The 13,887-nt window shown below is 35.3% G+C and overlaps 2 protein-coding genes across 7 annotated transcripts; both read left to right on the forward strand.

Moving 5' to 3' along the window:
- Positions 1–340: 340 nt before the first annotated feature.
- Positions 341–4,755, forward strand: LOC112287988 (uncharacterized). Its single transcript, XM_090253552.1, has 10 exons — positions 341–674; positions 858–1,377; positions 1,679–1,821; positions 2,029–2,219; positions 2,345–2,620; positions 2,753–2,811; positions 2,991–3,099; positions 3,295–3,583; positions 3,707–3,812; positions 3,931–4,755. Exons 2-10 carry the CDS (start codon positions 1,098–1,100, stop codon positions 4,206–4,208), a joined length of 1,731 nt encoding a protein of 576 aa, XP_090109678.1. The 5' UTR covers positions 341–674; positions 858–1,097; the 3' UTR covers positions 4,209–4,755.
- Positions 4,756–9,440: 4,685 nt separating this feature from the next.
- LOC112288005 (uncharacterized) lies at positions 9,441–10,864 on the forward strand. 6 transcript variants are annotated; one of them, XM_024531733.3, is made up of 2 exons: positions 9,441–9,893; positions 10,079–10,864. In XM_024531733.3, the coding sequence occupies exon 2, from the start codon at positions 10,197–10,199 to the stop codon at positions 10,620–10,622; it is 426 nt and encodes a 141-aa protein (XP_024387501.1). In that variant the 5' UTR covers positions 9,441–9,893; positions 10,079–10,196; the 3' UTR covers positions 10,623–10,864. The 6 variants fall into 6 exon arrangements, with proteins under 6 accessions (XP_024387501.1, XP_024387502.1, XP_024387503.1 ...); XM_024531734.3 differs by having other exon boundaries at positions 10,181–10,864; XM_024531735.3 differs by having other exon boundaries at positions 9,441–9,780.
- The last annotated feature ends 3,023 nt before the right edge of the window (positions 10,865–13,887 follow it).

A 13,887-nucleotide genomic window follows, 5' to 3' on the forward strand; every position in this document is an offset into this window, starting at 1 on the left:
AAAATAACAAGCTACAGAAATCTCCCTCTACTTAGAGTGGGTCCAAAAGCGTACCAGTAAACAGTGTCAATAATGAGAAGTGGAACTGGTCCAAGCCGCCGATGACAACAAGTCTAAATTTAATTCCAAGTCAATCTCAGCCTGCGTTGATTAAGTGGCATCTGCACCTGCACTGGGAGGTTCTACCAAACTTCCTCTTAACCTCACCATATTTCGGAGAATCCTGAATTCCATTAGGGGACCGCCTACAGCGATTACTGGACGGTTATCAGCTACTCTTCAGATGCTATAGTAACATGGAGAAGGACGGACGCAAGAGAAAGTGGCACAGAAGCTGCAAAGGTTCTTGGGATTCAGGCTCCAGAGAGGCACAGGACTGGGCTTCTGTGGCGTGAGAGGCCGTTGATAGTGGAATACTCTTTCAGGGCTGGAGTCGTCACAAGTTTGGCCTGTTGTACGCTGGAAGCACGTCATGCTGGTGTCCACCTAGAGTGGACCAGTCAAGGCTTGTTGTTGCATTGACGTAACTTGATTGGCCGCAAGAGGTTCTTTCGGTATCGCGTGTGTTCGTTAGCATTTCGTGGCTACTTGATAATATGTAGATGAAAGAATGGAACTGCTCAAGGAAGTTTTGGTTGCTGTCGCCGTGTGCCAACAGGAAAGCTGTGAAGAAGGTTGGGAAAGTGGCCTCAAATGTTTTGATTTCTCCTGATTAAATGCTGGAGGAAACACAAGTCTTGTTTGCGACTCTGTGATGATCATTCTAGCTTGATTATTCTTGTTTCAATTTCGTTCAGCCAAGCTCGCACGATTGCACGCGGTTTGCTCATCTTTGCGACAATATTGATTTCAATCAGCTTTTGCAAATGCTTTATGCATTCCGGCAAGAATGAAGGCTCATGAAGGATCTTGCACTGTATTGGAGCTAGTTGGGGACAACCTTAAGGCCGTAGCAACTCTTTGTGTGCACTTGAAAGGATGCACACAATAGATTGTATGCCGCCTTACCGAGCAAATGCTAGTTTCCAAGTGGGAGCAATCATTGCGTGACACATTGACAATTAGAGTTCGGAGCGAACTGCAGTGGCTCGTAGCCAATGATGTCGAATCTCGGATTTGGGATTCCAGGGAGCGTGCAGCAATTAAAGTATGCAGTAGTCATTGGAGGATCACTGCCTCAAACCTACAGAATCCGCTCTTCTGTAAGAAGCAGTGTGAGTTTTGCAGGAATTTTGTTTGTGTATCTTGTTTGCTTAGCATTCCAACCGCAACCAGTGCAAAGCTACAGTGAGTACACACGAGTAAGAAGACTAGGAGGGTCATATCTCAAGCTCTTCCCAATTGCATCTGGAGACAGCGGTAGCGAATGGAAGTTTGGTAAGCTTTCAACACCTCCTTGTCTGTTGAATTGAATGCAGTAACTGAAAACTCTCTCAATTCTGAATTGTCCGGGATTGTGAAATGAACAAGTCCGGCAGTCGATTTGCAAGATTCTTTCAAAACATCTAGGATCATTGAATTAATTACAGGCGATGATGTCGCTTTACTTCGTAGAATGTAGGACGCACATCGATTTTAGTTTAGGTTTGGAACAGCTGTTAGACATTGTCTTGTACCGCTGGGGGTAGTTGAGCGGTTGATATTTGGCGACACTTAGCCCCTGATCGATTCAATGCAGTCCGCGGAAGATCATTATTGGCGACAAACACCTCAACAGAGAAATTCAGGCCGCTGGCACCAAGAGACGACAGACTGAACCCGTTTGATAGTTTCAACCATTATCGTGCCGGGTACGACATCAAGAGTAAGAATTACTGGGGAGTGAGTAACGTACAATCATGCCACCCTCACCCTGATTTCGTGGGCAAATCTCTGGAGTGCAATACTTGCTTTTGAACATCGTCTTTTCCACGCAAAAATTATTAAGGTCGGAGGCCATTTGAATGCATCACATTCCATGTTGATTCTTTCGTGAACTAGTCAGTCGCTGGATTACTCACTAGAGCGGTGCGATGTGGCGTATGGCAGTCTGTAGTGTTTACAGGAATCTATGGGTACGCAATTGCTGCCGCTTGGCTGGTGCTAGGGCTGGTCGTCCTTCTTGTGCTTTGCTGCCGATGTCTCTGCCGACGGTCATCCAAGGCTTCGAAGCGGCCACGCACAATAGCTTACCACTGTGTGCCCTGGACAATAATTTTCCTCCTTTCTGCGGCTACTGTGTAAGTATTGACACATTTCAAACTGTATAGTTGATTGCTGATTCATTCCCAAACCCTAAATTTCACGCACATTGTCTGGACGGAGTTGATTGATAATTTTCCACGGCCGCCGTGGGTAATTGCAGTGGCAGCAGCGTGGTGCTGTTCATAGCGTGCAAGAATTTCACCTCGCAGGCATACAATGTGGAGGACGTGATTGTAGACGCAGCTCAAAATGCAACGAATGCGGTTTACACCGTCTCCGACACACTTAACGAAGTGAAGGGCAATGTGTTGCCTTACAATCGTCAGTTGTATCGCACATTGAACTCGACGGAGAGCCAGCTTGTCAGTATCGCCGATCTCGTGAACGAAAAAGTTTTCGTCAACAAAAAGACGTATCAGAAGGTCTTCAAAATTGTGTGAGCACCCAGCACTTGAATGTGTGTAGAATCTTTGTTCCTATGCTGCAGTGGTGCTTCACAAATTTCATTCAGTTTCGTGTGATAGCTTAGCTCTAACTCTGCTAACTATTTTGTGATGGCGTTATGCAGAGAAATAGTGTTACTTGTTGTGACTTCGTTGAGTCTGCTGTTAATCATTCTTGGGTTGGGTATGCTGCTTATTACCCTTCTCTTCTTTTACGCTGAGTACATTTTAACTTAACAATTAGAAAACTGGTTGCAAATGAATTACAAAAATCACATGGATGAATATCTGGGGTATCTCATAAGATTGAGATTCAGACGCTTAACTAAAATTCTACTAATGTTTGGCGCCTTGAGGGAACAGTGTCAACGTTTCTAAGGTGGAGGCGCTTCTTCTACTTCATCATCGTGGTTACGTGGATGTTCACTGCTTTGACGTGGGTCATGTTTGGGTTTTTCCTGACAGTTCATAAGTAAGTTGACTACCTTTTTTGTTCAGTGAAGACCTTGCTAAGATTTAATTCTTATATCTCCAAGATGTTGCATATGAGACATTTGAAGTTTTGAGAGCATGAAGATCTTGACAAATATGGTGTCTTGAATACGATCGGACTTGAGCCATGTTAGAATTTGCGGGTTAACAACGAGTTTTTTTGCACGGATGCCAGTATTGCAGATGACACTTGCTTAGCTTTCAAGCAGTATCTTGAAAACCCCCAGAACACAACTCTTGATGACTTGCTGCCGTGCTCGGATTTGGCTTCATCTGATACGCAATACACGGAAATTCGGGAGGCGTTAAAGAACGTAATTTCGGATGCAACAGATCAATTTCTATTCTACGCCAATGGATCCACTGATCTGACAGGAGTTTGTGATCCAATTGGTCCACCTCCAGAGTACAAATACACTGGCATTTGTGCTAATGATACGCTTCCAATTAGCGAACTATCCAATGTAGGTGTAATAGATTTTCACTCAATTTTCTTCTGCTTTTGTGAGGACTTCTGCTTAGGTACTGGTAGGAATGATTCGGCTTTCAGAACCTGACATCTCCTAGATGTATCTCGTGGTTTGCAGCTTGTCAAGCCTTTTGTGTGCAATGGCACTCGAAAAGAATGCTTAAAGATATACCCATTTTATGCTAACCAAACTACTTACAACGGAATCGCTGCAATGACTAAAGGTATTAATTTCTAGCCTCATTTACCTCTTTGCCGATGCCCCTTTTGACATTTATTATCTGAGGTGAATACTTGGGGCATAGGCTTTTTAACAATGCATTGTTGACTCTTTGCTTGCAGCTTCGCAAAGCATTTTGGATGCCTTTCCGCTTATGGAGGGGCTTACCAACTGCTCCCTTTTGCTAAACCCAATCAAGACCATGGTGAATGTACGGTGTGGCCCTGCAAAGGTTGCCATCAACCGCATATGGGATGCATTTGCAGTATTGTCTTCCATTCTAGTCCTGCTCATCATCTTTTGGTGCTTGGTCAATCGCCGGTACAACGAGCAACGCCAACTTACCAGCATTGTACCTCACCAATCACCACCACGACCACCCTACAAGCTCCGGCACTGAAGTGAAACATGCTAGTTTCTGAGGAATGCTAACAAGCTAAAATCACGGTGTGATCCCATGCGCAACTCTCTCTTTCTCTCTCTCGCTCGCTTACCTTCTTCGTCTTACTGTGTAATCTAACTCACATGGCCTGCTACAATGTAAGATGAAGAAAGATCACCCAAACTAGAGGAGTGGCCCAAAGAGTGCTACTCCCTACAAGTGTTTTGGAGGTGAATGTTCTTCTAACATGGAGTATGCTTGGAGGTGCAGCCTGGCTAGTTAGTCCATAGGAATAGTTAGCATTCCTCTGGATAAGTACATTGTACCATGAGACTCTTTTCTTTCTCTTTCTTTCTTCTTCAAGGGATTGCTGATTCCCTACGATTTTGGGGTCTGTGGACCTTTTCAAATGTTGTACATTTAAAAAGAGAGGCAAATTGACCAAGTTTTCCAACATGGTAAGCTGAGTTGTGTGAGTTTTCCCTAGCGGTATATGGAGCAGATATCATCAAATTCGCCTTCTGGCAAAATATAATATACAAATGTCATTTTAGGAGTTCCTTTATTGACTTTGTACTCCATGGTAATCTATCACTGGATCTTGCCTCACAATGTGCTGACTAACTGGACGATGTGCTGTTGAAGAGGACCAGACCTTTTGGAATCTGCCATCTGCAACTGCTACTGAAACAAACTCATTCAACACCTACTCTTTAACATCATGCAAACTTAGTAAGGAGTGGTGTTTGTGAAAAACAATGTTTGTGCCTTTGGGGACACATGTTCACAACCCATTGTTGGAAACCACTTAAACTATCAAATTTTTGGCTAGTAATTGCATATCACTTAAGATGCAGAGGGTCTGAAGTTATTCCTGTAAAAATATAAATAAATAAATAATGCAGAATAACTTGCAAACATCAAGCATGCTGTCCCTAATTGGATGATATCGGCAGTAAGAATTAGGCACATGAAATATGTTTCAACAATTCATATTGATTTCTGTAAAAACGTGTAAGTTATCCAAATTTCTTGTGAAAGTCAACTTAGAGTTTCTAGGATTATGTTATGTATTAAAATACATGCATAGATATGTGTAATAATAAATATCACAAATTGAAGTTTTTGGTTCGACAGTTTAATATTTATGGTATATACATGTATATATATTACTGTAATTAAGATCTATAACCATTACAAAGAAAAAATCAAAATATATAAACTAATGAAAACAAATCAGTACTAAAAGTAAATTTTATTTTGTCTAATCCACATGTATGGGCGAATGTATGTGAATACATATATATATATATATATACGATTGTGTGTATGTATTTAATGCAATTGTATGATATTTATTTACAAATTTTAATCTAATGTGTATGTTAAAGAACTTAACTCTGCTATAAATCTATAAATAGAATTTGCATTCAACTCAATGAACAAAACATACAACAATTTTTTATAATAGTGTAAGTCAATTTTTAAAATCTTTCCAAGACTTACTATAAAATAATAATAATTTATATACATGTAAGTATTATTTCATCCAATGTAAATTTCATATTTTAAAAAATATTAATAATTACTAATTTAAATATTAAATATGAGTAATCAAAATGAATAAAACTTGATTTAAAAGCTACCAAAATACATACATATATTTATATATATATATATATATATATGTATATGTATATATATATTTAAATCTATAGCTTGATAAATAAAAAAAAATACAAATCTTTATGATTATAGTATTCAAAGTAAATATGAGTTTATTTAATTATTTAAAGATATTATGTTTGATTGATTCTAATAATTTTTAACTTGTTCACCAAGTTTCTAACCTATCAATCAACTATAAATACATGTAAAGTAAAAGCAGCACCTATAAAGTTTCTACAAAGCTTTCCTAAAAGATATTATGAAATTAATCTAGTTTTATCTACTTCTATATATTCATATCACCTAGATAACAATCATAATAAATATATGTCTATGACATTATGTTCGTTCTAGGGGCGAATTCTATGAGGATCGATAATCACATACCAAAGAAGTTTAAGATGTGGCAAATTATATTTGTCATGTATTTTAATCTTTATACCATTTGAAGGTAGTTGATAGGTCTTCTCACCCATTAATAATATCTCATTTTAAGGTAGGAAGACCACTTTATTATTTGATCATTTTTGAGACCTTCATAACTCCCTTCAAACAAAACATATATAATACCATCAAGAGTTATTCCTACCTCCAATAAAATCATCAAACATTGAGATTTTTTTTTCTAGGTCATGTAATTAAATGCATTGTATGTTGTCATGTATTTGAAAAAATACATGTTGCTCTTAAAGACTATGATAATTGCAATGTCTTGTCTAGTAAATCAGCAAATAATGGCTATTTAGTTGAATGTGTTGGTTGTTGATTCTCCATTTCCTCAACGTAACAATTACATAGAAATTACATAGAAAGATAGATAGTAGAATACAAACTTTTCTAAATTATGTTTCTTTTATAGAAAAGGTTTGTTATCCTTTATCTTAGTTTTGATAGATATTGTTGATGAAAAGCTTTGACCTTCTTTGCTACATTTGTAAGATTTTTTGCTTACTCTTATATATGTTTGCTAATATTCTATTTGTGCTATTGAATAAAATATTCCAACCTAAGTTGGTGCCGACTCAAGTCTAAGACTTCTTCTACATCAAATTCTTGATTATTATCTACTTCTATAGGAGGCAATAGTATTTGCTTTTTTCTTAAGATATTCACTATCTTATATGGCTCCAAAAAAAAATATGTGAAATATAAGATGGATTTTCATAGACTCTAGTAGATGTAATTAATAAGTGATTAGATTGACTTATTTATAAATAGAAAATAATCCAAGTCTATGATAATTCAACTTGTCACAAAGACGAATAGTTTTAATATTATGACAAAGCAATCATATTTTATCAACAATGTAAAAATGAAGTTGTTATTTAAGATAGGCATCCATGTTGTTCTTTTATTCTTCTTGAGTCTCTTTTAATTGTCCCTTCATTGTTATATATAGTTCAAATAAATGGTTACTAAATCTTTTATTATAAGATTATTAATTTTTAAAAAGTCAAAAGTATCAAATCATGGATGATAATCATAATTAGCAAAGAAAGGTGTTTGTTATGTAGAAGAATATATTGTGTTATTATAAGCAAATTCTACTAAAAGCAAAAGAGTTTTCTAATCATTTTATTGATAGTTGATGGTATATCTTATATACTGCTCCAAAACTTGATTTACATGCTTTGTTTGTCCATTAGTTTGAAGATAAAAAGCTAAAGATAGTTTTATATCTATCTTTAAAATCTTAAAAATTATTATTCAAAAGCTTAATACAAATTGAGTATTCATATCTGATATAAAATCCTTAAGTAATTCATGATAGCAATTAATGTTGTCAAAAAAAAAAACTTGATTGTTTTTTTACTTGTGATAGATTTTATATATGGTACAAAATATGTCATCTTAGTGAAATGACCTATTATCACAAATATAGAGTCAAAAAAACCTAAGACTAGAAGATCTATGATAAAATGTATAGAAACAAAAGCCTATGGTTGTTTTGGAATGGATAATGGCTAAAGAAGTTCATAACGTCAATAACAAGGAATTTTTGATCTTGAAGAAATATCACAAGATTGTACAAAATCTTTAAGTGACTTCTTCATTTGGGGCCATCAAAAATATTTAGATATTACTTTCAAAGTCTTATTGTATCTAAAATGTCTTGCTATTAAAAAGCCATGATAAGTTTGAAGAATACATAATTAAGCTTCACCTTTTAAAATATAATAGATTATTCTTAAATTATAGTAGATTTTTTTTGAATTCAAATTTGAAAGTATTATAAGACTTTGAAGAATTTTACTTAATATCATGAATAAGAGGATCAAAAGACATACTTTATTGAACTTGCTTAATAAAATTTGAATCAACAATTAGTATTGATTTTATTACTCAAAGATAATGTTACTTTGGCTTTAAAAAAATTATCTATTATTAATCAAAAGCATCATTTTTTTCCTTTGCTATAAGATAGGATTGTATAGAGAGTGTATTTGACAAATTTTTATTCAATTAGTGAGACACATTAGGAGGTTTTCATACTAGATGAAATAGTTCCCATGTATGTTGTGAACATGAAACCATAATACATGGGAACTATTTCATCTAGTATAAAAACCTACTAATGTGTCTCACTAATTGAATATAAATAATTAAATCTGAGGCAAGGCTTTAAGATTTATGGTCAATGTAATCAATATCCAGTGCAAGGACACTTTTGTCATGACACAAATGATTTGAAATGATATTATGACTGCCATAATTACAGAATTAAAATAAATATTACACCACTTGATTTTTTTGTGAAATAATAAATATATATTTGCTTCATGCCATTTCTTATGCACCAATTGTGTTTATTTTATTTTATTTGTTTCTTCTCTTAGATTTGTGACCGCAGAATGTCTCTTTATGTTGACATTGTTTTACACAAGTTGTTGGCATCTCAAATAGTGGTATCAAAGTATAGGAATGTACGAGAAGGTATATTTTTAGAAGAAGCACATAACCCGATACTTGTTCAGTAGGTAGAATCTTAAATAAGGCCCTCTTTGATGCTCTAAAGTTTTTCTAAAAGAAATAACCTAAAAATAGTAGGCACGTAAAATATAGAGTAAGGATGTTCTATAAGATATCTTTAACATTTATTAATTTCTAAATAGTGAATAAAAAAATTAAAGATTCTTCAAAGAATTAACTTCTTCCTTTCTATAAAGCAAGTTATATTTTAAATTTGTGTAAGAAACTACTAGATTAGAACCCCCCCTTTTATTGCATAGACATTCCTTGTGGCATGCACCTCTATAAAAAAATAACTAGTTTTGATTTTACATATTTTTTATATTATTAATTTGACATTGATGAATATATTAAGGTGTCCTTATGAATATATTAAGGACCCCTTAATATATTGGTCCACAATTTCTTAGCAATTGTGAATTTAAGTTTCGGGCCCATCGTTCGTACATACATACATACATACCCTGTATACGTGTGTACAAAGGACTCACCGATCGTTTGACATTCATAAACTAGGACCGTGTGGGTCACGGTCTTAGGCCAGCGTCGCAGTGACCGTGGCCACCTGCCCTTGAGAGAGAGCGAGAGCCCTACCCCTGCACTTCCCATGTCGCTCGCGCCTTTCTTCGTGTCCTCGGAGGCTCTTGTTCGATCGACTGTTACAGGCCCCTTCTTCACACATCCCCGACGCTACCCCGCCGCTGTTCATTTTTGTATTTAACCTTCTGTTTTTCTTTCGATCTGTCGCTTTGATTTCGCGTATGCTGTATGTTGAATATTTTTTTGTACTTAAGTTTTTGTCTTGTTTCTGGCGAGGTTTTAGGGTTCGTAATTTTGAATACTTGCTGTTAGTTCTGGAGGGAGCTAATCCAGTGCGGATGTATCTTCGGTGTGAGTAGTGGTCTAGCACCCAGCGATTGATTACTGAAAGCTTGCGTTGAGCCGTCTCGGGGTAGGTTATTATTGGCTGTAGTGTCTTGTCGCTGTGTCTGTTCTTTGCATTGAGGGACAGGGTTTTAAACGCCATAAAATCAGCGTTCGACAGTGATAGCACGAATATCTTCTGTGAGTGTTGGTTTCGATTTCTGAATACCCATTTGGATCCCTAGGTTTTTTTTTCTATTTGGTGCATGCTGTTGGTTTATGGTAGCATGCGAGTACTGCATGTGTGAATTCATGAGGTATTTATGTGTTGGAGGATGGAATGTGATTCATGGAATATTTGTTGCGAATCTGTAATTTTTTTGCAGGGTTTCACTCGTAGCATGGTATGCCACTTCGGGAGTGCCTGAGTCGTCCTTGTGCACAATTCGTAGGCGGAGTCGGGTTCTAAGTTTGTGCTATTGTATCAGGTGGAGTGAAGGTACAATGTCGTACAACAATGTGGTCGGGGGGAAGCTGAAACTTAAAGGGAAGGCCTTAGATGTTAAAGCTGGGGGGATGAAGAAGAAAAAGAAGAGGCGAGATACGCAGGAGCAGCTTCGATTGCTTACAGGTCGGGAAGTAACTGAACGGGAAGAGAACCACTCTCCCACACGCTCATCTGAAGCAGACCCCACTTCTCAAGGAGGGGATGAAGATGAAGCGGAAGAACGAAGTGAAAGGCAACAAGCTCCAGCGGAGGACCACAGAACGCCTGCAGAGAAAAGATATCACGAACAGAAGGCCAAACTGGAAGCCCGACGTCTGACGAAAGTGGCCACGAAGAGTCACCGACAGAGAGTAGAAGAATTTAATCAATATTTAGCCAATCTTAGTGAGCATTATGACATACCTAAGGTCGGTCCTGGGTAAGGTTGCAAGATGTCGTGTTCTCAGTCTCGATTGGAAGTTGGTGTTGGCGTTTATGCTCAAGGTTGGCAATCTGTGAACAATTTCTCACGTAATTTTGTATCATTTTAGTGTACGTTTGGATTTGGATTTACACTTTGTAATGAAATGAATAGTCATACGTATTGAAATGGTGCATTTGGCATCCTATGGTTCAGTAACTTTTAATGATGACATTATTAATCTAAATTATTTTGAGGCTTCTATATGTGGAGTGCAGGAGTATTTTCTGCGTGAGTGTTTGTGCTTTTAGAAGTCTCATCTATGTTTCTTGAGTAATTGAGTTGTTCGACGACCCCAAAGTTTGTGGCCAAGACCGAATCGTGTTGATGCTAGTTAACTGATCAATGTGTTGTAGCAAATTATACTGCTCAGTGTTGTGATCAAGAGTTTCAGACTGGCGCAAGAATATCATAGTGGTACCGCTGATGATGAATACGGCCAAGGTGGGTGCTGATTTTTTATCCTTGGCTGAAAGTACTCGCCTTTACCCCACCGTCACGTAAACCTAACTCCCCAAAATTGCACGTCGTCTGCACGAATGCAATGACACAAAAACCTCAACCCCTGAGAATGACCCTGAAAAAAAAAAAAAAAAAAAAAAAAAAATGATTAGAGCTCATAAGCGCTATTTCTCCTGAAACTCTCCACACAATACAACGCGTGTTGCAGTTAAGCTCCCATTGATATGATACAAGAACTTAGAATTACTGTCGGCGAGCTACACTCTCAAAACAGAACACGGCACAAATGGGGGACCTAACACGACGACACTGATACTACACAATTCGAATACGAAAATAGCCTCAATGTCCCTCAAAAAACAGAAACTTGTGAGACACCCTTATTTATTAATATTTTTGTAAGACACCCTTTCCAAGGCCCTTCCGGAGCACTTTGAAACAGTTAGTGAGAGAGAGAGAGGCATGAGGCTTCGCAACCTGGAAGTGCTGTGAAACCCTAACTACACTTTCCTTGCATACTATCATTGGAATTTGAAGGAAGAACTGAGACCTTGCTTTGTTTTCTTCACATTCACATTCATATTTTTCATGTTTAAAACTCATATCCAGGATGCTATTGATTGGATCCTGGCACATTTCATTGCTATGGCGGCATTCTAGCCTGATTGTGCCTGGATGTTGTTACATCCTTGGTAATATCTTGCCATCCTTGAAAACAATATAGCTTAAACCAATATTTCAATGATAAATTGGTGTATAAGAATAGTGAATTTGTATTAGAAAGAGATTGAATATGTTCCACTTAAATCTTATATTTTTATTTTTTTAAATGAATAATTAAATACATATTGATTATTGTAGTAATTAATAAAGACATTAATTCCATTCAATAAATGAAAAAATATATAATTATTTCTACTTTAGAAAATATTTTGATAAAAAAAAAGATAAATAGAATTCTTAAAATATATCCAAAATTTGTGGTGTGTGTTTGTATATATAGGTAGATATACTTTATTTTTAAATAATTATTTTTTTATTCAATAAATATTTGAATTGACACAATATTATTTCAAATGTTATCTAAATAAAAAAAATAATATTTTTAGCTATGATGAATAAAGGTGTCTTATAATAAATTTATTACATATATTTTTTAAAAATTAAAAATTAAAAATATATCTAATAAAAATATTATTATTAAATTATATTTTTTTTATTACACATTTAAATTTAAGATATTGTTGACATCATTACACAAAAATTCAATGTATCATGGACATATATTTATTGTAATTGCTACCTAGGTGATATGAATAGCTAGAAGTAAGTAAAAGTAGATTACTTTCATAATATCTTCTAGAAAAGCTTCTTAGAAACTTTACATGTGTTTGTAGTTGATTGGTAGGTTAGAAATTTGGTCAACAAGTTAACCACATGCCATACATATTGTCCATATAAAAAACTTGCCTTGCAAATTAAGATACGTTGTCGTAATACGTGGCATTGGCTTGAAAATGCATTCGGCACCTGATTGTGGAAGATAAAAAGAAAATTGCAACAACAAGTCCTAACAACTCTAATAGATTCTTAAACAAATTACAATTAAAGATTAGCAAGTATAATCAAACATTAATCAAATTTAATCAAAATTACACAAGAATTATGTAAAAAATACAAAGTAATCCTAAAGATCATTTAGAGAAATTATAAAGAAATAACATAGGAATTCAAAAATATACTAAAATAGAAATCTTAATAAAATATTAAAATATAAACCTTAATTAAATCCTAACTAAATCTTAAATAAATCTTAATCAAATCCTAACCAAACTCTAATCAAACCTTAATCAAATCCTAATCAAATCCTAATCAAATCTTAATCAAATCCTAACCAAATCCTAATCAAATCCTAACTAAATCCTAATCAAATTCTAATTAAATTCTAATCAAATCCTAATCAAAATCTAATCAAATCCTAATCAAATCCTAATCAAATCCTAACCAAATCTTAATCAATCATAAATAAATCCTAGTCAAATCTTAGTCAAATCCTAAACAAATCTAAATAAACTTTAACTAAACCCTAATCAAATCCTAAACATATCCTAATCAAACCCTAAATAATCTAAGTAATTCCTGTAGCACTTTAAAACCTCAATAACTAATAAATGAACTATTGATTTTAACTCAAATTTTGCACACCTCTTCACAATTAAGTTGACTACAAGCACAAATGTTTTGAAGAAGATCAATCCTAATATTTGCTCGGATATTAGCAGGGCCTCCTTCTTCAATCTAAATGTTGAATTTCTAGTATCAATATCTCCTTATCAAATCATTCGATTGATCTCAAATTTCTCACATACGTAGAAAAATAAGTCTAATATCCACACACATAATTTTTATTTCAATCCAACTAATAGATAGCATAAAATCTTAGAAACCTTCACTGGACCTAAAACTCTACTTCACAAGATCTTAACCCACTTAAACTTCAATAATCCTTGATCCAACCTTTCGATCAACTTCAAACTCACAACATATATTGGATACATATATATCCACAAACCTTCAAAATTTCACTTACTGATCTATTGCCAAATTTACAAAATTCTCCAAAAATTATCACCTACTTTATTCTACAAATCTAGAGTCACCCAAAACAAATCCCGACTTTGCAAAGCTCTTAAAAAATCAATACATACTCAAATTACATCAAATCAACTCTCAAAGAAATCATATCAAGTCAGCTTTGAGATCCT

Source organism: Physcomitrium patens, chromosome 10 (assembly GCF_059467195.1).
Source record: "Physcomitrium patens ecotype Gransden chromosome 10, ASM5946719v1, whole genome shotgun sequence".
Lineage (NCBI taxonomy): Eukaryota > Viridiplantae > Streptophyta > Bryopsida > Funariales > Funariaceae > Physcomitrium > Physcomitrium patens.